At 37.9% G+C, this 27500-nt stretch overlaps 2 protein-coding genes across 7 annotated transcripts in view; one reads left to right on the forward strand and one right to left on the reverse strand.

Moving 5' to 3' along the window:
• Window positions 1-14386, reverse strand: part of LOC138044059 (putative pre-mRNA-splicing factor ATP-dependent RNA helicase PRP1) — a 22400-nt gene extending 8014 nt beyond the window's left edge. Inside the window, exons 1-10 of one of the 2 annotated variants that reach the window (XR_011131383.1) lie at window positions 14193-14382; window positions 13364-13553; window positions 12858-13042; window positions 6552-6684; window positions 5148-5393; window positions 4748-5002; window positions 3500-3758; window positions 2250-2441; window positions 1373-1495; window positions 116-306 (exon numbers count right to left, since the gene is read on the reverse strand). Coding sequence is in view for 1 of the 2 variants with exons in the window: in XM_068890666.1 (XP_068746767.1) it covers window positions 116-306; window positions 1373-1495; window positions 2250-2441; window positions 3500-3758; window positions 4748-5002; window positions 5148-5393; window positions 6552-6684; window positions 12858-13042; window positions 13364-13553; window positions 14193-14272 (1854 nt within the window). In the remaining variant the exon portion in view is untranslated. Of the gene's footprint in view, window positions 1-115; window positions 307-1372; window positions 1496-2249; window positions 2442-3499; window positions 3759-4747; window positions 5003-5147; window positions 5394-6551; window positions 6685-12857; window positions 13043-13363; window positions 13554-14192 lie in introns of both variants that reach the window. The other variant, XM_068890666.1, reaches the window with a different exon arrangement.
• Window positions 14387-14466: 80 nt separating this feature from the next.
• Window positions 14467-27500, forward strand: part of LOC138044058 (DNA-directed primase/polymerase protein-like) — a 19149-nt gene continuing 6115 nt past the window's right edge. The window contains exons 1-12 of one of the 5 annotated variants that reach the window (XM_068890661.1): window positions 14467-14750; window positions 15620-15712; window positions 17260-17338; window positions 17691-17782; window positions 18404-18450; window positions 18541-18632; window positions 20438-20511; window positions 23023-23096; window positions 23715-23957; window positions 26160-26240; window positions 26503-26597; window positions 26695-26777. In XM_068890661.1, the coding sequence (XP_068746762.1) occupies window positions 14698-14750; window positions 15620-15712; window positions 17260-17338; window positions 17691-17782; window positions 18404-18450; window positions 18541-18632; window positions 20438-20511; window positions 23023-23096; window positions 23715-23957; window positions 26160-26240; window positions 26503-26597; window positions 26695-26777 (1106 nt within the window). In that variant the 5' untranslated portion in view covers window positions 14467-14697. Of the gene's footprint in view, window positions 14751-15619; window positions 15713-17259; window positions 17339-17690; window positions 17783-18403; window positions 18451-18540; window positions 18633-20437; window positions 20512-23022; window positions 23097-23714; window positions 23958-26159; window positions 26241-26502; window positions 26598-26694; window positions 26778-27500 lie in introns of those variants that run through there. The other 4 variants (XM_068890662.1, XM_068890663.1, XM_068890665.1 and 1 more) reach the window with 4 other exon arrangements.

A 27500-nucleotide genomic window follows, 5' to 3' on the forward strand; every position in this document is an offset into this window, starting at 1 on the left:
ATTCAATGGAATAAAAGAGAAAAGCATTCTAGCTGAAAATGTTTGGAAAAATAATGACTGTATTGTTTTGAACACTGAAGCCACTTTCAGCAAGACCTGCAAGATGTGACAGTACCTGCATGAAAAATCCAGCCACCAGTGCCTTCCTGATGTTAACATAGTAATCACGACTATTGAAGTCTGTGCTGCGGCGTGCCAGGTTAAACCTGTCCATGATTCTGGTGAGTTGATCTCTTACATTATCTGCAGACTTAAGAGATCGGTTCTGAATAAAATTGTCATAACACCACTGCACATCCTCATGGCCTACAAGAAAAAAAAGAGATTTACAACAAATGCTTGCAAATCCAAACACTAAAAAGACGTTGACTGGACAGAAGCGAGCCAATCTCTGTGACATTCCATATGTACATATACATAAACCCCAGGTCACGCAAGGTTGGAAGAAAGATACTGCTGCACAAGAAGACAACATTTAGGCAAGTAAAGTTGGCCAAGTTACAGCTGTAGCCCTTTTTTCTGATCAATTTTTTGACAACCATGGATGCATTGTAAAGATGAATAATTATCATGTTAAGGGCTGTGGCTCTTAACTACCAAATTGTTGCTATGTACCCCTTCAAATAGTCATTTCTTGAATTCCTTTAACTTCACAGTAGTCCTTTTTTATCAAGTGTGTTCTATTTACATGTGTAACATTTCTTTGTATGGTTTGACTCACAACCACATACTTAAATCTGGAGAAAACCCTGTGATTTTGTGAAATGGATGCATTATGAATGATGGACATATTGAGTGATTTACTTAACCCATGGACCCTTGGGAGTGAGACTTACCAGATTTTACTCTGTCTAACCCAGGGTTCTCATTAAGTGCCGGCAGCCGGCTAAAAAACCGGCTACTTTAAATTTAGAGCCGTCTCCTTTTCGGTCATAAACTTGCTATAAACAATGACAAAGCGCTTCTCCCGCCGCCTACTTTTATATTTAAGCCGTCTACTCCAACTTATTGAGAACCCTGCTAACCAGACATTTTTACTCGTCAACTGAGGGCGTGTTGAGGCATTTGAGGTGTAAGTGGGTTAAGCAGTCAAAAACTACAGTGTATGTCCCACCATTAATAATATTTTATTTATTTGATGGCAAGCAAGGAGTACCATTTCTTCAAAATTAATGTACTAAGAGCATTATATCACATGATTTAAAGTTGTCACTATGAAACGCCATGTCAAACAGATGACTTTCATAATTGGTCTGGTTGAATCATTTAATTGAAGTAAATTATATCACGCAGTACAGTATTAATAGTCTAACATACAAAAACTGCAATATACATGGACATAAGTTGGAAGGACTAAGGTGCTGAGACTCACTTTGTTTGTAAGCATGATAAACATTGAGCAATGTCAGGTGATCCCCATCAATGTGAGCAAATTTCATCTTTGCTTCATCAGCAGCTTTCTTTGCTTCATTTGGCCTCAGGAACACTTGAGGGACTACAAATGATAGTAATAATTATACGCTGATGTAAGTAGATTGCTACAGTACTTCTAAAAAAAATCCAACAGAGATTTGCCTGCATTTACACAGTTAGATAACTTCAGAACTGCTCAGTAGTTACAGTACATAGGTGCATGTCAGTGTGGTTGGGAAAGAGAAGGGGCTGCCGGTAACTCATCATGTTCAGTCATCACATATTGTTGGACCAAAATTAGATATTGCAAGATCAATATTAATTCAGATTATAGTCATGCAAGACAGAAAAACAGACTGTTAAGTTAACCTGCTAGAATTGAAGTGCAATAAGCATTTCATGTATACCCAAAGATTGAGTCCTGGGACCATTGTCATGCCAAATAGTCTGCTCAAATTTGCACGTGTCCAGTCAAAGCAGTGATTTCAAAGGGTATACAACTGTATGTCTGCTGCTGAGCAAGTACTGATCAACAATCGTTAAAGCTCAATGGCGACTTCAACACCTTCTTTGGATTGAATCTCACTGGTGTAGCTGTGACTTAAAATTCCTGTAATACAGTACTGACAGAGGTAAATGTAGGATGCAAAGCCATGCAGTTCACTTCATTTGATTCTAGCATCACATCTGACGGAACTACTCACACTAATCAACCCTTTGCCTCCGAATGGCCAATTCAAGATTTCACTCTGCAACTTAACCTTTTCACCTTTTAAAAATATTCATTCAAACAGCTGCTTAGACCAAACTAATGCTACATGTATTAAAATAATTACCTGACAACATGGCTGTAATGGAAAGAATTTCATTGGAGCAGTTATGCTCACAACTGGCAATCACCATCTTAGCAAGCTGAGGATCCAGAGGAAACTCAGCCATCATGGATCCAAGGGCCGTGAGGTCACCATTGTCATCCAATGCACCAAGGTAGTTCAACAATTCAAGAGCTCTCATCAACGTCTCCGGTGCTAAACAGAAAAAAAAAAACAATGTGAAATATAGAGGATACTACATGGCCGCGCAGGGATACGAACCGAAAGTATTGTGCTGAAAGTATCGCTCACTTGTGAGAGATCCTTTCATCACGAGGAGATAAAATTTGTATCCCCAAGTGGCCATGTAATGTTCTGTTTATTATATAGATATTGATGAAATGTCCAGATTTAAAACAACTTGTTTTACTCATTTTCGGTCCGGTCATTTTCAGTCCGGTTTACTCATTTTCGGTCCGGGCCAGGTTTTGCCAACGGCCTTAGGATAACGATATTTCAATTATTAAAGTTCTTGAATTTTCGTTTCAGTACGTACGAACTCCAATGAAATTTTGTTGTTAGATTTACGCATTTTCGTTTCAGTACGTACGCACTCCAACGAAATTTCTTTGTTAGATTTGCGAATTTTCGTTTCAGTATGTACGAACTCCAACCAAAATTTTGTTGTTAGATTGGTGAATTTTCGTCCTACGTTCGAATTTTCGTGTGGCTCAGCAAAATTTCTTTGAAAATTCTGCCGAAAAATCACCCGAAATTTCGGCGAAATTTTGAGAGAACAATAAGCAATTCGTTTGCATTCTTTTTGCACAGTACTGCAACTTTGTACGGTAGCTAAATTTTATATTTAATTATATTTATTAACCTCTCACTGAGTAGACAAAAAGATTGGTCTATACAAAACAATGATAAAGGTAATAAGAAAATGTTGAAATAATTATTAAAGGCAAAAAAAAAAGCTCAGTGAGGAACAATCACAACAGGGCATGCTCCAATTAAGTGAAGGCCCCTTGTGCCCCATATCTTCAGATTAAAAGAAAATTCATGGGGCGAAAGAAATGGATTTTCATAATTTTATCTATTTTAGCAAAAGTAACTGCAAAGTGACAACTGCTTTAACCTTTTATTTCGAAAGGGTGATGGTGAAAACAAGTCTCCCAAGTATTTAAGTCGCAGAGGAAAATAAAATTCAGTCACAAATGCGACTGTATTGGTTGCAATTTCGAGCCCTGTAACATTTTAACAATTGAACGTACCAGGAGGATCCATGAAATCAAAATGCACCAAATCATCAATACCCAGCTTCTTGAGCTGCAACACAACTGTACCAAGATTAGACCGTAGAATCTCGGGGTAAGTGTTGTCTTGCATTTCAGTCTGGTAAGCTTTCTCTGTATAGAGCCTGAAACATTTGCCAGGGCGAGTACGGCCAGCACGACCTGCTCTCTGCTGTGAACTGGCTTTTGAGATGGCAGACACTAGCAGAGACTCCACACGGATTCGAGGATTGTAAACCTAAAAACCAGGTAGCAAATTGAGAAAAACAATCAAGGGTTCACAACAGGGTAAATGCTTGAATGAACTGTTGCCATCCTGTATTCTTTAAATGCGAATTGTTAAGAATTTACTTGGAAAAATCAAAATTATGAAGAAAACAAAACACAACTTAACTTTCAATTAATTAATGGTGGGGACATAGTTATTAACTGGTCAACCCATTGACACCCCAGGAAATTTTGAAATTTGGGGGTCTAAGAATACAATTTCTGTATCCTGGAGTACGAATTAGTGTAGTTGAACAGAATCCTTTGCATTCTATACAGCTGCATGCAATGTATCTTATCTGTCGTCATGGAAAAGACCTTTAGTGAATGACCTATTCTCACGCTTCAAATGTAGTTAGCAAATCAGACAGCTACCAAGTACTGGACTGCTGGACCACTGCTTCAAAAACATGTACTTGGTCTTAGATTGCCACTTTTGACGTAACAACACATCGAAAAACAGGAAATTAGAAATCACTGCCAAAATTATTCTTTTTCTCAATCATGAACTAAACTTTACTGATCCAAGGCTCATGTTCTGTGTGAGTGTTTCTCATGTTATTCGTAAAATCTGGGGTAATGAAGGCAGTCACACAAGCAAATTATTTTAGCACTGTTAATGTTTACTCAAATCCGTGAAGGTTTTATTCTTTTCATAGATAAGAAAAGTGCCAGAATCCTGAAATCTCCGTAAATAAAAATGAAAAACCTTTTGTTTTAAATTCATTTCATGGGGAAAAAGTACCACAAAGTGGTTTACCACCAAATGACCACCCCGATCAAGCACTTACAAGTTTAACGGGAAAATAGTTTTTTAGCGAACCTAGATGCTGTTGACCTTTTCACTCCTGTGGGGTTCCCCATTGATGAGTAAAATCGTCTCGCGTTAGAAAGAGTAAAATCTGTAAGTCTCAGTGACCCTTGCAGGAGTCAAAGGGTTAACAATACAAAATAACAAACCTTTTGTTTGGAAAATCCAGGATCAATTACAAAGACAACACCATCAATAGTGAGGGATGTCTCAGCTATGTTAGTTGAAACAACACATTTGCGACCAATGGCCCCATTGGGTCTCTTGGGTGGGGCCGGATCAAAGATACGCTGTTGCTGAGCAGGAGGAAGAGTGGAATACAAGGGGATGCAACGCAGCTCTCCAATTTCTGGACCTAAGTTATCAATTTCCTTCTTCAGCCTTTTACAAGCTTCCTCGATTTCCTGAAAGAACATTGTTGGTTGAAAAGAAAGGTGATCTCCTCAGTAATAATTTTTATCATTCACAAAGGACAGAAAATTGGCGTCATATTCTAAGCTGTACTGCCTGCAGAATATTCTATCAAAACAAGAAAAAGTAATATTATACCTCCTGCCCGGTGAGAAAGAGCAAGACATCACCCTCCACCTCCTCACACATGTGTATCTGAACCACAGTTCTAATGGCTGCTTCCAAGTAGTCCCGCTCTGGTTCAGGTGTGTAGAATATCTCCACAGGGTGTGTCCGGCCAGGTATGGTCATGAGCGGAGCATTGTCAAAGTACTCTTGAAACTTTCCAGCATCTAACGTGGCACTCATAATGATAATCTTAAGATCGCGTCTTTGACGAACAACCTAGAGACAAAAAATTGATTATTTCATCAGACAAAGAAAAAGATAACCCATACTTAATTTTGACCCACAAAAAAACATTTGCTTAGTAACCACGCAGTCATTTTCAGAAGGAAGTCTGGACCTTATACCCGATTCACACCAAACCTTAAACATGTTTACACACAGTTTCAAAGTGTTTTCTTTTAAAATCATGTTTACTGATTTTTGTCAACTACAAATTTAGCACAGGTCAAAGCATGTGTTGAAACAAACCTGAATCTCATGGAAAAGCCAGTCCTAAATGTACATTTTTCTGTGACTGAGTTTTATTTTGTTAAACCCAGTTTAATATTAAACATGTCTTGTTGGTGTGAATGGGGTATTAGAGTCACGTTTCCACGATCAGTATTTAAACAACACCTAGGACATCAGCTGTGCATGTAAATGTATATAACGTAACATTTATAAGGATGTATGGAAGCCATCAATTGGAGACAAACGTGTTGCTAAACGAGAGTCAAACAACTCCATGGACAAACACGCCATGCAAGTAATAGAGGACAACAAAGCAGTCGGCCATTTGCCTCGTGAGTTCTCCTGAAAAGCATGGTATTTTCTGAGCCCAACATTTCAGCAAAAAGATGCAGCTCATACATATGTGTTTATGGTATTTGTTTACTCTTTTGCTCCTAAATTAAACTGCAAATGTTGTTAAAATAAATGATGCTGTTTAACGGAAAATTGAGATTCAGCTCTATTTTTTTTGGCTGTGGAGATCTAGATCATTTATCAACTGGAGCCAACAGTTCCTACAGCATATGGATTCCTTGAGACGTTTTCAGATGTGATCGATGGAGCTTTGACAGCCCATACATCTCAATTTTGATCAATGAATCAATGGGCATAACAGTTTCGAAGAAAATTATCATTTTATTTTAAGTACATTTTCAAGGGGAGGAATAAGACTTAATTTTTTTGCGAAATTTAGAAATCTGAAAGGGCACTGCAGCAGCAATTAAGATGCAATAGATCGAACATTAAATATTCTTGAATATTAATTAGCTGGACCCCCCAAATTTTTCAAGAAGTCAAGAGGACACCCAAATTTGAAAACCTGAATACATCTCTGCAAACATTTGATAGACCTAGTGGCCACAATAAATTTTACTGTTTAAGTACCTCTTTTAGTAGACCCATCAGGATGTCAGTAGCAAGAGTTCTTTCGTGAGCTTCATCAAGTAAAATAACAGCATAACGGTCCAGAAGAGGATCAGTCATGGCCTCTCGTAACAACATACCATCTGTCATGTACCTACAATATTAAGATCATGTCACTTGACTTCAGAGTTAAGAGCTACTTGAAGATTACAAATTATTAATCATTCCACAAAGTTCTCACCTACATGTATTAGCCTCACTGCGTAGCCAACTACAACTCCATTTCTGTGCCACTGACTCCTGGGAGGGGGGGGGGGGGGGGGGGGGGGCTGCATTCAGGAGTCAATGGGTTATGAACCTCTACCACCAATCCAAAACTATGTCCCCTTTAACCTATTGACCCTGAAGGTGAGACTTGATAGATTTTACTCGTCAGTAGGTTACTTGCCAGGGTGGTTCAGACAGGGGTCAATATGGGTTAACTGCCATTTAAAGTAGTTGGTACAGTATATCAAAATAATAAGCTTACTTTCAGTGTACTGTACAAACGTGTGCACAACGAAATTAATCCTACAAAAGCCTGGGACTAACAAGAGAAACGCCTACAGAAATTTGCATTCTGTAGCGTGATGATACTCAGACCTTGGTGTGTACATTTGTACAATGAAAAATATTTCTTGTAACAGAATTGTGTCTGCTACATGTATGTACTGTAATGTCCGAAATGGGTGGGTAAATTGAAAGGAGGGGGAGGGGGTTTGCCAGAATACAAAGGAAGGAGTGAATAATGGGATAAGGGGCAATTGGGTAAGCATTCCACACACTACAACATACATGTAGTTTTTCTTAGTGATATGTTGGCAGGTGCCTGGGGGTGGACTATGGCTCAGTTGCCATGGTGACCTCCTAGTTGGTAAGGAGAGTGCTGCCTCCTTTCTTGCTACCTTTATGGCACCCACTTCTGGTAAATTAGTATAGTGTTTTAATTTTAACAAAAGTACTCGTAAATTAAAGTGGCAACTGCTAACCCTTTTATTTCGTAAGAGCGAAAGTGAAAACTAGTCACAAAGGGAAAAAATTCAGCCACAAATGCAACTATCAAAGCTGCTGCCTAACGGTCACCCAGTCCGCCTTATTTGTGAGCGCTGGCGCCCAAATTTACCCTGAACGGGCGGCCAACTTATCACAAGGTGATCCATCCTTACTTTCTTGCTGGAGATTAAATGATGGAAAAAGTGGTATGGTTGGAGAGAGCCGCAACTAAGCAAATTCCACAAATAAATGACTATTTAACTTGTACGTACACACGTTAAATATTGCTAAGGGCTTTTGTTGCATTACCTCCTGGTTCAGTGCAACCTCGTTCCCAGGGTCTCTCTTCTCTGCCTCCATTGTCGTTGAGAGAAGACCCTGGTTCACGCTGGTCACGTGTCTCCCAGAATCTGGGAGGTTGGCGAAATGTGTGTTAGGGGATGGGTGGCAATGTAGGCTTTGTTGACATTGCAAAGAAGGGAATCAGCACGCAATTGATTTTGTGGCCAGATAACCATTGACAAAACGTTTGACAGCAGTATTTTATGTACTACACATATGGAACCCGATGTGAAAGAAAAAAAGTTGTGGTCAAATCGATCAGACGCCACAGAAAATATCCTCACGTTATTCAAGTTTTCATCCGTGTGAAGGTCCGGATCAACGAAGAATGCTAATAGTTTGCGACAATTTTAAAGGAAAGAAGATTTTGTCGTGCAAGAAAACAAGCGAAACGGTTATCCATGGAAATCAAACATGTTCAGCAATCAGCCGGTGTGTTGTTATTTAAGTTCTCGAGTCACATATCGACCTCAAATCCATCAAATCAAACTGTATTAGCATGTGCAGGTATTTCATTTTGTTCTTTGATTTCCGTTTTTCTTTCGAAAGTTAAACAACGTGATTGCTAAGGTCGCAATCTTGTACAGCGAGTTAACAGTTTGACTTATGATATTTATATTTCAACAACTTCGTGTAAATTGTCGATGTCGTTAAGATTTTTTTTACCACTGCAACGCGCTTTAATAGCGTGTATATTTTTAGTCGCAGTAAAATAAAAGAGACATTTTTATCAAGCAAACGTAGTGTTTGGTGTATTCTTTTATGTTAGTGTTTGTTCTGAAGAAGCAACTTTGGCTACTAACGAAATTAATTTTTTTTAAAGCGAACGTCAATCGCCGCTCGACATTGAAGTCGTCTTGTCGATCACAAAAGCTCTTGCTTTTAGTTTGACCGCTTTTGTGGGAATTCATCTCCTGTGGGAATATAACATCAGCTCTTTTGACCTTTTTATTTTAGAAATGCCTTGTTAAACGAATGTTTTTACGCCCAGGTGCGGTTGCGGGATCAAAATATAACGAAAACACTACCCTAGTGGAAAAATGTTTGTCGACGAGTGCCACGTGACCAGCGTGAACCAGGGTCTTCTCTCAACGACAATGGAGGCAGAGAAGAGAGACCCTGGGAACGAGGTTGGGTTCAGTGTTCGACACTAACGCTTGCCCGATTGCCCGGGGCAAGCGAAATATATCTGTGGGAAAGTAAAACAACTCTAAGGCTTGCCCGATCAGGCAATCAGAATTTTTGTTCAACTAATTTTTTGCGGAACGATTTGATTTGCAACGAAGAAAGTAACTAGTAATATAACGTACCGTATTTACCCGTGTATAAGTCGACCTTTTATGGCCTCAAAAGAAGCTCCAAAAATCGCCCTCGACTTATACATGGGTCAAAGATTTCGAGCCAAGTTTCAGCTAAGTAATTTATTCAAAATTAACATCATAATGTGGTCTTTGGGCATAACGAACGCAGTGGACGAAAGACTTCAAAATGAATGTACTTAAGCAATTCCAGTTGAAATGAAAAAGGATTGGTTTACTTTAAATGTTGAAGATACTCACAAGCACAAATATGAGATAGACACTAGAAATTTTCATTTTCCAAAGGCGGAAAGCTCTAAAAAACATTCTCATTTCTTCAAATAAAACACGATCCTTCAATGGCTTAGTAACCTGGCGCAATACCTCGTTTTTAAGGGTTCTTGCTAAGTTTTTGCACAGGAGGTAAAAAACCAAAAATAGCAGGTAACTTTGTTACCTGCCCCTGCATGGGTTGGCAAGCTCAAGTCTTAACTTGACGTTCGTATCGATCGCTGTCACATGCCAGCGGCTGCTAAATTAATTTAATACTCAGCAAAAGGAAAGTAGGTTATGCTATTTCATTGGCTGTCACCTAGGGGGGTCCGGGGGCATGCCCCCCCCGGAAACATTTTGAAAATTTGAGTCCCAGAAATGCGATTTTCTGCATTTTCAGAAAAGATTTACAAAATTCTTAAGGTACAAAAATGTCCCATAAAATCTCAAAAGTAACACTTTTTTGACATCTGCATTCAATAATTTATGTAACTTCTTTGATTAATATTGCCGTTTAAGAAGTAAAAGTTCTGGGTTTTCGTATTTACAAAACAACAACACTGACTAGCTCGCAACTAGCTATCAGCATTAACCTATACTTCAATGTTAACCATTATAGCTTACGCTTATGTGCTTTGTTGTATTCATAAGTAACAGATTTAGCTGCGTGAGAGTTGGAAGGTCTGCAAATGGTATATTTTCGAAACAATAACATGTGCCAGATATCTTCACAGGATTGGTTGGAGGGGGAAAGCAATATTTTCCCATAAACGAAATGTAATTTCACCTTTGAACAGACGAACATTCCTTGGATAATTTCGGTAAATATTTCAGTGAAACAGCCGGTAAAAATAACCGGTTACCGGCTCTTAACAAGAACCCTGGTGTTTGCGTGCAAGCATGATCGTCACTCGTGTTGCCTGAAAATGCTGGTTGGTAATGGTTGTTTTTTATTCTTTATACAAACCTGGAGGATTTAAATGCTTTTGCAAACTTTGTATTGTGTGGTTTATGAGTTTTGTTTCGTTTGCCATGTGAGAAATTGTAAGTCAAGCACCAATGAAACCTTGCACGTTTCGCATCGTTTTTGAAGTTATTTTCAAAGATTGACTCCTGCTTCTGTGATGTTGTGCTTATCCTCTAAAGCCCTTTATCCTTGAACAACGGAACAGGTTAGTTTGAGGTTTACATGTTCGATTTTCTGAGAACTTCTTCGAAATTCAAGGACAAAATGCCGGCACATACAACAACCGCTGAAGCACAAAACTATTAACCGCTTGAGGCCCTTAATTTTTTGTGAATCCACAGTTCCAGAAATCGAAGAATGCAAGATTAGTAATCCCATGAACATTTAGCAAAGAAATGAAGAAATTGCTTTTTTTGCCATCAAAAATGGGGGGTCGACTTATACATGGGATCGACTTATACACGGGTAAATACGGTAGTCACCATGATGACTATTAAAAAATAGCAACGTTACATCTCTTTGTGGCATTAATTTCTCTGTTTAAAAGATATTGGTACAAATCACAAAACAGATTTGAAGAATCAACACATTCGTAAGCGCCATCTTCCTCCGCGCGAAAAGAATGTTTGTAACAGTGGAACCCAATTTTCGCACGGCCAAATACGCTTTGACACTTCTTTGATATCGAACAAGCGCACATGAAAATTCTACCTTTTTCGCGCAATTTCAACCAGCTTTGAAAGGCTTCAGGAACATTTTATTGGACAAATGGCATTCTATTCAAGACCAACCTAATCTCAGAGAGATATTCAAGGAATCTCCCTTTATCTCTTATAGAAAAGGAAAATCGCTTAAAGATATGCTTGTCAAAGCAAAACTGTGAAGGCTACCAAAACACCATGGACACAGAGCAAGAGTCACGTTGCTCTGCCTAACCCATTTTAAACACATTTTACAGAAAAGTGTTATTTTTACAAGCCTCCTTTGAGTTTTGATGGGCAACTGGTCTTTAGAAGGTGGGCTACCGAAAAAAACCACGGGCAACCAAAATCACAAAACTGGTTGCCCAAAGGACAAATTAGTAAGAAAGTAAGTGTCGAACACTGTGGTTGCGCATGGAGAGTAGGTCACAATGTGATTACCAAAATTAATATGGAAATGCTATGTGTATATCTTTCGTCTGTTTTCATTTTATGCACGCAAAAGCACTTGCAGAAAGTTACGTGACAAAGGAAACATGTTCATCCCATCAGCTCTCAAAAGGCCTCCTAGTAAAATGTGGTATAATATTATTTGTAAAGTGATTTTTTAAATATTACGTGTTTTGGTGATGTCTACACTATTGTAAGTACAAACATTTTAACATGCCACATGTGCGAATCTCCTTTTTCCTGTGTTAATTGCTGAAGGTTTACTTGGTTTTTTGCTTGGTGACAGCAATGGAGCTCTCGCAACAGATAAGAAATACTTTTTACTTCTCGTGTCATCATTTGGAACTTGAGTAAGGTAGGTAGGATTACATAGTCATTTCAGTGATACAATTAAATATGCATTTAAGTGATGCGATGCTGTGTCTTCCATTGATCACTGAAGGTTCTTCCCTTTGTTTATAAATATTATGTTTACTGTCAGTTTTTTGGCAAGTCATCTGTGGCACTTATAACTAATATAACTAAGACAGAACACTTGACTTCATTAATTAATTCTGGGCTCTTGACGAAACGACTCTTAGGCAGTAGCCTTCACTGTAATGGTATTTTGGGCCAGGGAGGGGGGGGGGGGGGGGTTTAATGGAAGTAGGGGTAAGGGGGTGGGTGAAAATTTGGAGAGTACAGTACCGTGCAAATGTTTACATTCCAAGTTTGTTTGCATTTTGTATGTTCGGTTGAAGACTTTTGCCGCCACTTTCTGTTTACCGCAGATCGTTCGCTATGCATGTATGTGCATGGAGGCTTGACTCATTATGAATGTGTTTCCAAGATATTTCGGCGTCCGGATTAGGGCTCTTTATCAATACAGTCCTGGTAACTCGGCAGTTATGAACACTGAAGTTGAGAAAACATGAGCGGTGATAAAAAATCGTGCATACAGTGGAAGCGATCGTGAAAAAGACATGCAATTTGATACCGAATGTCTGCAAATGTTAAAGGCGGCCGTGTGTCAAAAGCTTTTGTCTAACGTTTCGCTTTCGAGAAGTCTCACCTCACCTCGAGATTTCTGATCGAGATCCTTGAAAAAAATTTCGAGGGTCTCGAAACTCGAAACTTGAGCCTCGAAACTCGATCCTCGAAAACACTGAGGATCGCGGATAGGGTTTTGAGTCGAGACTGTCAACTTAAATTTGCACGGTACTGTATATAATTCAGTTTTTATTGTCAAGAAAGGTTGAAGGCAAGATTGATTTGTTCTACTAACTTGAGAATTGTTCTTGGGCTTGTACAATCTTCAAATCGAATGGTGTAGCCAACTTCCTGACCAATAGTCACGTCCAATTCATCAGCTACACGCTGAGCAACACTCATGGCTGCCACTCTCCTAGGCTGTGTACATGCAACACACTTGCGCTTGTCCACGCGAGTTTCCAAACACCACTGAGGAATCTATAAAGATGAACTTATAAGCTCAAAGAAATTGATCATTTTATGTTAAGTACATATGCAAGGGGAGGGATAAGACTTTATTTTTGTGCAACCTAGAAATCTGAAAGGGTACTGTAGCAGCAATTAATTAGAGACAATTCATGTAGATTGAATATTAATTCTTGAATATTAATTAGCTGGACCCCCAAATTATTGCAATAGAAAACCTGGATACATCTCTGTTGTGGTATTTTTGAAAGTAGTCTATCATCATCGGATCCCACTCCAAATCATGAGTTACGTGTATTGTAACAGTTAACAACCTCTATCCAAATTATATACCTGAGTAGTTTTCCCAGATCCTGTTTCACCAACAAGAACAAAAGCTTGGTATTCTTTCATGCTATCCAAAAACTTCTCCCTGTATTCCCACACAGGTAACTCAATCCTCTTCCTCAGAATATCAAAATATCGGTCTGTGAAAAGCTTGCCATTGAAAGGGTTGATCTTTCCCCGCATGTTGCTTGGATTGCTGGGATGAAAGAAAATATAGTAATAATATAATAATTATTATTATTATTAGTCATACCATGTCTGTAAAAGAGGTGGTGTACCCAACCCCAGGTTAGATATTAATTTTAATGCTTTTGCTGCAAAGGGGAAAGGATTAAAGAGTTGAAATCACCTGGCATTCCACAGAGCGGAATCTAAAGTGGTATTATTAGGAGAGAAGAGAGAGGAAAAAGATTTTCATGTTGTGAAAGTAGGCATTTTTGCGGTGGAAGTTCACGTTGTTTCATTGGATTGCTGTACCTTATTCACATACAGGAGTTCCTGCTAGCTTGTCACTTTTGGAAGTACTAACCTTTGTTTAAGTGAGCTTAAATTTACGAAAAAAAGCATTGCTCTTTTTACGGTTAGACTAAAAGGATTGATCTTTCAAGGAATGTTGCTCGTTTCACGGAGTCTGAGAGACTGTAAGCTTGCATTTTACAGTGGTAGTGATTATTAAAACTAGCTCTCTTTTCACATACTCCTATGCTGGCTTAACTTAAGAACTCTCGTCCATTAAAAATCGAGGTCGGACCGTAAGTTTCACATTAATATTAGCTCTTCTTTCAGAATCAGAGATGATTGCTGCATCGCCGATTTGCAATTTTTGACGTGTTACCTCAACTCTTCTTTAATCCTTTTCGCTGTACTCAGCAGGCCAGAGGAATTCCCATCGACGTCCAGCCTTCTTTTTGACATCTTGGATTGATAAAAGGAATACAACTCACAAAATCCTCCGAAAAAAGCTCTTTTCACCCCGAAAAATAATCTGCCATTATGCCGGCGAAACGAGAAGAACACGCGCTCAATTCTCCAACAATTCCTTGCGATCTTATTGACGTTCAGCCTCGTTTCTAAAACGAGCGATTTCCCAAAAGGATATTGTTGGCGCGAAAATGTCAAAACATGGCTTCCACGATGGCGTCCACTAGTACTTGATCAATAGTTTGGTCTCCCTTTGGTCCATACAGCGATTGATTTCCACAACTTCTTGTATATGTCGCTGTTATGTTTGTACTCTTTGTACTTTTAGGTCGTGACCGTTATGCAGAAGAAAACAGACGACAGCAAAATGTAATCATGATATATGCACAGATTCCATGATCTTCAGCTGAAATTAATTGATGGCAAACTCAGACTCCAAAGTCAAGGCGTTTTACGGAAGCGCCTCAAAGAGGTATTATTAAATTAAAGTTAAGGCTGATAACAAGAATTTTAATAACTGTAACTTAACGCTGCGTGCATGCACATAATCGTATTCGGTAATCCAGACTACCGTATTTGCTCCCAGGTCTTAGATACATGTCCCTATAATTAAATACATAGTGTCTTCCTGTTGTCCGATCTTGAGATCATGGGTCTGTTAAAATATTAAAGTCTAGTGAGATCGACGTGATTGCATTGCACTAGCCTGAGGCAGACCTGTTGAATTTATAAAATAAAAAAAATAAAAAAAAGAAAAATCAGCTCACGGATCAGAGAAAAGCAATTTGATGTCAAATTTGCTTTTTGCTGTCAATTTTTGACCAGTTAGCTGCATTTATGGAGGTGCAGGGATGGCGCAGTGGTGAGAGCACTCACCTCCCACCAATGTGGCCTGGGTTCGATTCCCAGACTTGGCATCATATGTGGGTTGAGTTTGTTGGTTCTCTACTCTGCAGTGAGAGGTTTTCTCCAGGTACGCTGGTTTTCCCTCTCCTCAAAAACCATCGCTTGACTTGATTTGCCTTAATTGTTAATTTCAGTTTACAGTGTCCCCAATTAGTGCTCCAGCGCTAGAACGACTAGACACAAGTTTAAATAAAGTTCCTTTAATTCCTTTCCCTTTTTATGAATATTAGCCAGCCAACCTTCTGGTTTGCTTTTGTGCTCTACTGGGAAGGTGAAAATCTGTCTTGGTTGTGACAGGTTAATGGAGCTGAGGTCAGGTAGGGTACTGGATACAGTCTCCTTGACCCCTCCTTCCTCTTGGGTGCCAACTCATCTCTCAATTTGAAAGCAGCCTTGAAAATTCTATGAATAAAATCACTGTGATTCTGTTATTAGAACCGACAAAAGGTGGGAAGAGAAGAAGATTAAGTTGGAAAAGAGTGCCAGTAACTTCAGACAATATCCAATATCACCCACGTTGAAACTCAGGTGTGATGTTAAACAATTGTAATTATTGTTTGATGAGGTTTTTGGATATCTGGAATAATTTTGGTAATAATAACAACTTTATTTAAGTGTCAATGGATTTAGCACATGATCAGAGCACTAATTGGGGACGCTATTGAAATTAACTCAAATCAAATATTGGTTTTTGTGGAGAAGGAAAAACTGGAGTGCAGGTCTGGAAAAAAACATCTCAGAGCAGAGAAGAGAATCAGTAAACTCAGGCCACATATGATGCCGAGTCTGGGAATCAAACCTGGGCCACATTGGTGGGAGGCGAGTGCTCTCACCACTGCGCCATCCGTGCCCCCTACTCCCTACTCCTTACAAATCAATTAGTGAATTATCTGCTAGGCGGTTACCGGTATTCCCTAATATGATCAAGTTGTACATTGCAAAATGATTTCTGGAATTAACAATGGAAAGACCAATGGTGATTGTGATCTTTAAGTACCAGTATTAATAAAATAACAGTGATGATGATGGTAATGAGAGGCCACTTAATTTCTTCTGCCCTCCCCCAAAAAAGTTTACAACTTTAAAAAAGCTATCTGAAAATAATTAAATACTATCATTTTCATGTAAGATTCCGATTAGAAAGACATGACATGTACAGTCATTAATTTTATTAATAATAACATTATTGTTATATCAACTGTACATACATGATTTGCACCTCAGCATCAAATGTTATTACTGTTCAGGGCAAAAAAAATTTTTGAATTCCACTTCCATGAGTAACGTTCAGATTTTTAATTTGGTTGTCCAAAAGTTGAATTCACTCGTCCAAGAAATTTTTAATTAAAGTGAATAACAAAATAATTATTGTTTAAAAAAAGTTAATTTAGCAACTGTATAATCTGTTTTGTACCAAATCTCAAGTGTTTATTTTAACAGTTATTTCAATTTCTGTTGTTCTTTGAACTTTTTAATACAACACCATTTCATACACACACACCAGGGATCACTCACATTCTTTATGTACAATACACAACTTGTGAAAATGCAGCACATCTATGAGGCAGTAATTGCAATCTAAGATGAAATTTATAAGTCCAGCCAATATTCTGAGGCTGTTTTCAAGGAAATCATCTGATGATCACGAAACTTACCACAAATACACTTGCCACAACAGTAATCGCCTCGTTCAAGTGTTAATATGTGGATCCCAGTTTTTACTGAAGAAAACAGACTGAGACAGATATTCTTGGAAAACAGAGGCAAAAATGGGTAAGTTGCCATGAAAAGAAACCAAAATTCACGAAACTCAGGCTAGTTTACAAAGTCCAGAGATGCTTGGGAACTCAGACCTCAGTAGAAAATAACTTTTTTTTCCGGCAAACTCTGTTCTTCCTGTAGGACAAGTGACAGTGCTTTTGAAAATCCACTTGTCTGAGATATGAGAGTACTCCTCTCAGATGGGCGGACAAGCAGATTTTTTTTGCCCTGCTGTTTCAGCACAGAGGATGAGCCGCTAGTTTATCATTTTGAAGCAATAGTATTGATTGAATGTATTACTCCTTTTTTATCAGGATAGATGACCCTGTTCCAGTATTTAAAGCTTTTCTGCGCCAGCAAATGGCCTTTGACTATGCCAATGCTTGCCATGAGGTACTTTATGAAGCCTTCCTTGTTTTTGTTATGACTCAACTTATACTCTGTAAAGATGTGTTGTAATTAGACTTAAGTGGTGGGAATCGATTGAGATTTCACATTCAATCATCAGAAATAATCAGATTGCCCCAACCGATCGATCATCGATTATAACCGGAAAAATCTACCAATAAGCATTCCACATATTTTTCATCTAAATAGAAGTCAAAGTGGGCCCTTCCTTCACTTGATGAAAACCAAAACTTTCGATTATAATCGATCATCGGCCCACCATTAGTTGTAATGGCCATCAACTTCTGGAATTTCCTTCCAGTCACGAAGGAGATGTTTACTGTTTGGTTTTTGACAGGATGTGTATGTGTTTGCCAAAGAAAAAGACCTGCATGGAAAGCGCAAATTCATAGTTTCAACACTGCCTCACTTTTGGTATCAGTACATAAGGTATGGTTTCTCAAAAGTATGTGAAAGAACTTCATATATTACATTCAGTTGTGGTTTGAATTTTTTATTAGACAAGTGCAAAACTTTTTGGCCAGCTCCTTTTTGAATGCCAACATTATTATTCATTACATGCACAGTAACCTTGAAAAGTACAGCACAACTAATTAGTAAACTCAAAAAATATAAAGTATAGCACATTGTTATGATTGAGAATAAAACTTTTGGGAGTCACACTGACGCATTGCATTTGTTATGAACCACGCCTTTCACCTCTGCGATAGTATGTGGGCTGAGTTACAGTTAATCTCAACGAACATGTAATTTGCAAGGGTTTTCCTCCTTCATCAAAATTTACTTACAGCTGATTACATCTGGCTGTGGTGCTGTGCTCTGACATCAGACATGGACCCTATAGAGGCTGCTATTGGTGCCTCCTGTATGCTTTTGGGCCGATATTGTGAGCCACTCTTATTGGCCTTGAAAAGCCCGTATTGTATGGGGAGTGGCCAGTGAAGTATTTTGATTTTACCTTGTAAGGTTTTACTGGAAATCAGGGTTGTGATATCGGACTTGGATGGATTTCATTGATTGTTACAACTCTTTGTTCTTTCTGACCTCCAGGGAGTGCTCTCTAGAAGATCGAAATTACTATGAGGTCATACCAGAAGGTGCTTGCTCTTCATAATATTGTCCAGAACTAATTTATTTTGTGGATATTGTATCTTTTAGTTATTGAAATAACTCAATAATCATTTTAGGAGCTGCTTGTAGGTTGTATTTTGACCTGGAATTCAAAAGAGAATTTAATCCAGAGAAGCATGGAGCCAAAATGGTTGACATATTCATTAAGGTACAAACTTAAAGGAACAACAATGCCAATGATTATTAATGATTATTAAGTTATTATTTGTGTGGCATAATGTTAAGGGGGGTTAGACAATAGTTGCTTAGCTAATTAACTAAGCTTTTTAGTCAAGAGCCCTGCAAAAAGGTTGCATGGTTGTTTCTTTGCAGTAACTTTTTCAATGGAAATCTGACATCACTTCAGTCCTCTTCCATGCGTTTGAGTGAAAACAGGTAAAAACTCTAAGGAAACAAAAGGAAGCGACAGTTAACGTTTTTTCACCAGATGGTAAACTGTGGCGTGGAATTTCTATTTGGATAAAAAATGGCACTGATATTTTAAAAATTGAATGAAAGGAGGGCCTTTAATTTTTTTAAAAGCCATGCTACAGATTTTGTGTTAGAATGTTCTCATACTGTTGCATTAAAAATTTGTGAAAAATATACTTACAGTAGTTAACTTGCTGAGTTTTTAGGCATTTTCTGTTTTGATCACATGATTTACCAAATATGATTGTGAGTCGAACCAGACAAAGAAATGTTAAATAGAACACACTTGGCGAAAAAGAATAACTTTAGAGAAAGGGACTTGAGAAATGACTGTATTTAAAGGAGTCCATAGCAACAGTTTGGTAGTTAAGAGCTACTTAATATTCTATAAATATTATTTCGTAACATACCAACTATCTAATGATTAGTTAAAGAAGAAAAGGACATTTTTTCTTCTTCTTGATTTTGTTTCTTGAGGAGGCAAATTAAATGATCCGGTCAATTTTAAATGCTTGGCTCTATTGCATAATGTTAGATATGTCCAGGTTTGAACCTAATTAGATGCACACAGATTTCAATAAGCGTCACGAAGTGTCCCCTTGCTCTTCTCGCCAACTTTCAACATCACTTGTGTCTCAGAATACAGACAATTTATGTCACAAAGTGTCCCCCCAAATGCTACTCGTTAAGTGAAGATTAACTGCTACATTTACCCAAAGCTAAAAATAACGCTTACCTTTACCCTTACCTTATTGTTGAAAATAGGTAGCAAATGCTTAGACTTAAAGGGACACTTTGTGTTGGATGTCAAAATTGGGCGTGCATCTAATTAGGGTCAAACCTGGACATAAGTGATAATGTTACAGTTGTATTTTAGATTAATTAATTAAGGACGGTGCCTACTTATTCAAAGGTATTCTTGCACGGTTTACTGAATAGTTGGGAAAAGTAGGTCTTAACAAGTGTTATTGAAATCCAAAAAGAAAATTGGGGGTAGCCACGCATTTTCAACGATAATTAATCAACAATATTTGTAAAAAGCTTTGAAATACAAAGCAATGCATGGCGTTCTTTTCCAAATTGAAGCTTATTTATCTCTGAAAAATGCATGGTTACCCCCAATTGTCTTTTTGAATACCAAGAGCACTTGCTAAGTTCTGCTTTCTCCGCATAGTTTTGAACCACGCAAAAATATCCCTGTATTAATAAGCGTCACCCATAGGAAATCCGAGTATCTCGAGATGCGCAGAACGTATGTGCAATAACAATAGTACGCACCGTCCTTAAGGAAAGAAAGAAAAGACCCAAGTGGCCCCTATCTTTGAGGTGTTAATCCTCCATAATAATTCTGTTTATCGACCGATGTAACCATAATTTTAGAAACGGCATTTCTATTCAGGGCTAGGGGGTGAGTGGTGAATAGGTTTGCGTTAGGGATAGGGTTAACCCTAACCCTATCACCCCCTACCCCCCACCACAGAGTAGAAATGCTATCAAAAAAACATTCTTTCCTCTTAGATGTATTTTTCCTTTCTTTTTTAGTATGTCTGTTACCAACTAAAGGACATGTACAACTTGACATGCAACAGGGAGTCTATTGTAGATCTAGATTCAAGGTTCGTTATTTTAACTGCTTGCATGCCTGTATTGTTAATGAAAAGGAAGACAAATACGTTTAACTTCTTTAAAAAACATTTGCCTGCCATCTTGAATTTTGGGCAGAACTAGTGTAGCTCATCTTATCCCCATCTGTGTCATATTCCAACAAGGTCGCTCATTGGGCTGTTTTTCATAACGGTAATAACAAACCAGCCTATATATAACAAAGTACGTAGAAGCTGCATTTTTCTTACTTAAGCCACGGCTATGCGACCAATTTTTTGCTTGTGATGGTGATGTAATTTTTTTTAAATTGTGTGGTTCCAGCAAATATCCATACCCCCACCACGGAAGACTTTTTGATTTGCACCCTCCTCCCCCCAGGATTTTCCGTTCCAGGGGGGTCTTTGATGACCCCCCCTCCCCTCAGGAATTTCCAGAATTTTTTTACGTAATTGCGGTAGAATTTTATTACAACAGTGCAAACATTAAGGTTAACTTTTAGAAAAATATAACGCTTTGTTAAGCTCATTATCCAGCTAAACTTTTAGCTTGTGCGCTATCAACTTTGCAAAGCTTAAACATTTGGGTTGCACGTCGACTGTTTCACGTTTTTGTGTGAACTTCGATGGGAACATTTCATTCGCTTAAACAACTTCGCAAACCATAGTAAATAAAACAGAAACTTACAAGGTTCCTTTGTCTACACATTTTGTCAGTTTCTTCAGGTTGATTCTTTAATATTTAGGGACCACACATGTTGACGCGGTAGGTTTCGTGAACGTCGTCACAAAGACGATTGTTTTACGAAGAATATTATTGACGCCAAAATAATCCATCATATTTGTAAACTTAGATATGGCGATTTATGTGCAGTCTTCAAATTTACTGACTCTCCAGCAGTCATTCTTGCCGGTAAATGACACACAGCCTCACTGTTGCTTGCCTTTGAGCCACTGATGGAATCCAGAGGGCGACTCTTATTGTTTTTGGCGCGATTTACTTCCTCCAATGAGTAGTCAAACTCCTGTTTTAGAATTTCCAGTTTGACTTAACGAACTGAACTTCAACAATCTTTTCCCGAGGCCGCAATAAATATTGCGTTTACTCAAAGAAGAGAAAACTTGACTCCCGGTTCCTGTCCGTGGTCTAAATGCCACCCACAAAAAAGAAACTGTCGTTGCACGCAAGCGTTGAGATGGTGGGAACTTGCTTCTTGTCGCATTTTCAATGAGTTACTACCCCCAGTAAAACATAAATCCTATCAAAAATGTGTTTACTGCATGTGAAGGTAGCGAAAAGTGATACTCAAGTGAACGGAAGTGTTGGTTGGACGAAAAAGAGACAAAGCTGGAAGTCTGGGGACGAGACTCCAGTTGAGACCGCCATTTTAAATGTTTTGAATCCGTCCCAAATGAAAGACACATTGTTCCTAGCTTCGGGAGATTATAGCACTAGCTAACTCAAAGAAAAACGGAAACATTGAAGCTAATAGTATTCACTTTATCTCAAAACTGACTTTTGTTTCAAAAGATCGTCCGATAGTGTGTTTTGTGCTTCAGATCGATCGTATCTTGCTTTCAATGTTTTGTATGTGGTTCGTGACCCTTTTGAAAAGTAGTTTCTTACGAAACCCCCCTACCCCTTGGAAATTACTGCCCTTTAACCCCCCCTCTCCCTCGGAATTTCCAATTGTCTTCCGTGGTGGGGGTATGGATATTTTCTGGAACCACACATTGTCGCGTTGCCAACAAGTAGTTGTGGCTACACTTGGAGACAAATTTTTTGCGATTTGTGCGACCTTGGAAGGCTGGGTATGAATTTTATTCGATGACAAACAAATATGTCATACGGTGGTGTTGTGATTTTGCAATGTTGCTATATAATCCTTTTGATAGGCAAAGAAAATTAAAAACAGTCAGAGGAAGAAAAACTTAAGTGCTCTATGTGGATACGTCCGTGGCTAGCCAGGAGGGAGGGGCAAGGTTTTTTCCACAATTTTCAAAAAAATCGCTTGTGCAGCCGTGGCTTTATACATAACTGTCTTTAAAAAGATGTCTTCCTCACAAATCACTACAATGAGGTAGCGTTGATTTCTACCTTTCATTTTGAGGTCAATTTTTGTTGTCTTTGAGTTCTTTGATATACTGTAAATCCTCTTAAAAGCCCCCAGGGGGGCTTATTTATTTCAAGGACATTTGATGAAGGGGGAGGGGCTCAATGGAGAAGGGGAGCTACTTTAATTCTTTCTGTTTTGGACCAAGGCAATGACTGTCTAATATATACTTGTACATGTATATGTGGAGATCTGAGTGATATGTGTGAATTGTACAAGTTATATTCAGCCTTTTTATTCACCTGCCATTTTTATTCACCATACCGATCAGTTTCACATGAAGTGTGGGCTTTAATAAATTTCTTCATCTAACAAGGGAGGGGCTATGAGAGATGAGGGCTTCCTTAATAATGGATTTGCAATATTTAGTTTCCCTGTTACTAAATATTTATGAATGGTTCTTACAATGTAGCACATCTTCTAAGTTTTCAAGACATCTCATATTTCATTTGCCTGGTGCAGTTTTCAAGGATAATATTAATGTAGGTAAGGTAGACATACCTCTACAGTATAATAATTTCTTACACATGTGAGCAATGTGTCTGTTGATCATTAATAGATAGATAGATAATCTTTATTTATTCGTGGACAATTCATCAGCCAAGATAAGAATGAAATTAAATGAATAGGATACAAGATTAAAACTACCCCCCAAGCTATACACATGATTATTACATGTAAGCTGTCATAATAATAATACTACCGTAGTTATTTGGTTATAAGGCGCACTTGATTATAAGACGCACCCCAAACTTAGCAATTTAATCAAGCTAACTAACTTGCCAGCCAAAGACAGATTTTTCTTGAAAAAACCATGCGTCTTATAACCAAATAACTACGGTATATTAAAATTATATATTGAATTTATGACAGTTCTCTACAGAAGCCAAATCTTAAATGGTACATCTCTGTATCTGAAACGTTTTCTGTGGTTTGCCAGTAAACGATTTTAATGGGATCTAATAGGCTTCAATTAATACAGAATACAGAAAAGAGGACATAAAAGATTCCCAGCTGCTAGCAGTGTGATTGATGTGAAGTAAGTAAGAGATGCACTAAAGAGTGAAGATTACCGGTAACAATGGTTACTGTTTTTTTGTGCAGGAAACTTTGTACGTCACATTTTGGCATTGTTGAAAACAAAGCTTGGATCACAATGGATAGACAACCAACCTGCAATTTCTCAAAGCTGCAAGAGTTACCAGTATGTGCATGATTTGATACCAGAAGACAATCCTGATCAAAAAAGGAGTGAAGAGACACAAGATTTGGTTCCACCAGATTCTCAAGACTTGTCTCTAGATGTATCTAAGGATGTTAAAAGTTACAAAGGAAAGGAAGAAGGAGGTACACTGTATGGAAATTCTTTTATTTATTTATTTAATATATATATATTTATTTATTTATTTGTATACCTAATTACATGAAATTTTCGCAACATGTTTATTTTGCGATTTTATAATGTATTTCGCGACACATAAATTTCACGTTTTTGCGAAATTCTTGTACTATGAATCACTTAATTTTGCGAACTTTAGTAAGACGCTATTTAAAGGTATTTAGTCTATCCTTGAAGCAAATAGAACAACTTCATTTACAATAACATCAAAAGTTTCAAAAAGAGATACAAGTAGGGATGGTCTATATGAGAACAGTAACAAAAAAGTTCTAACAATTTCCACAAGAATTTATGCTGCGTTAGTTTTAGTCAATTGACGAAGATCTCCATAGATAGGTTAAATACCTTTAAAATTAATGGCGTCTGGATAAAAATTGAAGGAGTTCAGCATAGGGCCACTAGGTTTATTGTACGTTCTGACATGGACTACAAGGACAGATTTGTCTCCTGTAGTCTTTTGCCTCTTTCTTTGAGGCAAGAAATGTTAGATATTACTTTGCTGTTCAAATGCAGACAGGGACTTCACATGCTTGATCCTTCCGACTATGCCAATGAATTCCATCCTATGAGGCGCACAAGGAGGTCTGACAAGGGGCCTATATACACTTTAATTACCTTTGTGCAAAACTGAGACCTTTGCCAATTCATTTTTTAACTGCATTGTGCCTTCATGGAATGCATTAGCAGTCAAGCTGCTAACTTCTTTGAGTACTTTCAAGCGGCTTCTTCAAAAGCATTATACAACTTCTTTTGATAAACAATAATTATTTAACACATCAAACACTTGCTCCTGGGTCACAAAATGCCACTGCCCAGACTGTAGACTTAAATTTGCTTCTTTATTTTCATTATAAAAGTTTTATTCGGAAAGCTTATTTATAGGTGGTTTTCACCTGTCCAGCTTCTCCACAACATTGTAATTTGTTGGAAGTCTAATAAATAAATAAATAAATAAATAAATAGTCGTTTGTGTAAATTTCAGGATTGAAGTGGAATCATGAATCGTGAATCATAGTTTTCAATCTTTTTAAAAGAATCACGAATCTTTGTTTTAAAAACTCTGGACTTACAACGACACTGAGGAAAGCTCAACAACATTCATGCATGAATTAATTACTTCCGATCCAGGGAACATACAAAATCGCTTTTAAAGATCATGAATCATTCAGGTAAAAAGCAAGAAATGAAGAATACATTAGGACTTGAATGATTTTGCCTCTATCCTCGATTGTAAATGGCTTGGTATCAAGACGTTGTAATTGCCTCAAAATAGATAAAAACATGATTTTGTCGACGTTTTAATGCTAATAAACTTGTCTTTTCTTCATTATTAGGTATTATTGATGTATTGTTATTCATTTAATTTTCGCAAGTTTGATTCGCGACACTTATTGTCCGCGTCACTTTAATTTCCCGAAAATTTTTTCCCATGAAATTTCGCGAAATTAATTAAAGTGTCGTGAAAATTTCATGTGATAAGGTCCATTAAAATGTCCTTGGAGAATCGAAAATAGGACACGGAGTCCCCTTCACAAGTCAACCTTCAAAAGGACATGAAAATCAAATCAGTTGTTAGTTTTTGAGGAGAGGGCAAAACTAGATTACCTGAGGAAGAACTTCTCACAGCAGAGTAGAGAACCAACAAACTTAACCAACTTACGATGCCCAGTCCAGGGATCAAATCTACATATGTGCATGTTCTGTAGGACATGTCATTGGTAGGCAAGTGCTCTTACCACTGGACTACATGTGTACATGACATTGTGTAGCCCTACTTTGTACCAGCCCTGTTCCCTCTCACTGCTTGAGGCACTTTTCTTATTCTTCACTTTTTTTTTTTATCTAATGTCTCCCTCAATCACATTACCTATAAATTGTAACTACTGCTGTCAGTGCAATCCCACTGGAAAATCCTCAGGTTGTTCTATAACAATCACTAAAAGATGAATACATGTAAAGATCCTTCAACAATATCTAAAAGTTCAGTACTTGCAATGACCTCCTTAGAAGCATCTTGAAGAACTTTCAAGAAATTGTTTCATAAGTGCATCATTATCATACATGTATGTGATTTAAAATTATATAATTATATGAAATGAACCAATGGGGACAGGTTTATAAAAAGAACTGGATTATTTTCAATGTTGTAGTTAACCTTGAAGAACTGAGAGAACTCACTATCAACGATGGAAAGGGTGGTTTTAGTACCTTTTGTGACCAAGGTACTGTAGGTATTGTGTGATTTTTTTTTTTACAGTGAGTATTCTTTTAGCCCAATCCATGACACAAAACAGTTTGCAACAGAAACTTGAATGCCAAGGTTGCAAGGCCTAACATGAGGGAAAAACATGAAGCGAAAAGCCAGGCAGGCGAGCAGAGTATGCCTTCTGTTGACTACCACAGTGCCTGGTACTGGCGTAGAAGTTTACAAAAAACACAAGCAATCCTACATTCCCCTCTCTTGAAATTAAAATTAAATGCTTTGATCTTCAGGTGTCTACACAAAGAATCGGAACTTCAGAATTTACAGGTCAACTAAAATTGGGAAAAACTCTCACCTCCTAAAATCGGACCAGAACATGTTCAAGGTATAGTGTTAACTTAAACGTGTTATTTTAACTATTTTTATTGAATCTTGTTGACAAAATTTATCTTCTGTTTTTATCATTATTTTCGTCTCCACAGCCAAGTGCAAAGGGCAGGAAAGGAAGCTTTTCAAAAGATCCTGACTACTTGATGTTTTTGGACTCTTTGGTTTCAAATGTGAGGTAGATATACATGTACATGTAAGAAAAGGCTTCTGGAAATTATGTGGTATATTGCTCTTAAATCACTAAATTAATTTGTATATGTAATAGGACTACATGCTGTCCAATTTGGAAATAATTGGATTCAAAAAATTCCTCGGACTGCCAAAGTTGGACGAGACGGTAGGTCGGGTCCAATTTGACAGTCCAAGCCTGAATTTTTTTAATCCAATTATTTGCAAATTGGACAAGCATGTAGTCCTGTTACCTATTAATTATATAGCTAGTCAGTTGTAATTGGGCGTTACTCAGTCAAGCTATTATCCTTAAGAAAGGCAAAAGCCTAAAACCATCACCGATGATTTCTGAGGAAGGCACCCTTTGACTGAAGCCTCTGACTTCAAGTGACGTAGACAACGTGGAAAGTGCAATGCTGATGCAATGATGTCACTACGCAATGCATCACTAAAACAATCTAACACTACCACAGTGCACAATGCCAGTGTAACATAACGCTAACAAACGGTAACACAAACAATGCATGCTTGCCCATGTTAACAAATCTAAATTGCAATTAACTATATGTAGCAGTCTTTTCTCTTGAATGTCTTTAGGCTCCTACTTCAAAATACAATCAAACGATGTTGAACTTCCTCCAAAATAAAAATCAATCGCATGAATGGTTTGGTAAATGTTTCTGTAATATTGTTAGGGAATGCAGGTGTAATTCACCACATCTGACTG

Source organism: Montipora capricornis, chromosome 3, assembly GCF_036669925.1.
Source record: "Montipora capricornis isolate CH-2021 chromosome 3, ASM3666992v2, whole genome shotgun sequence".
NCBI classification, from domain to species: Eukaryota; Metazoa; Cnidaria; class Anthozoa; order Scleractinia; family Acroporidae; genus Montipora; species Montipora capricornis.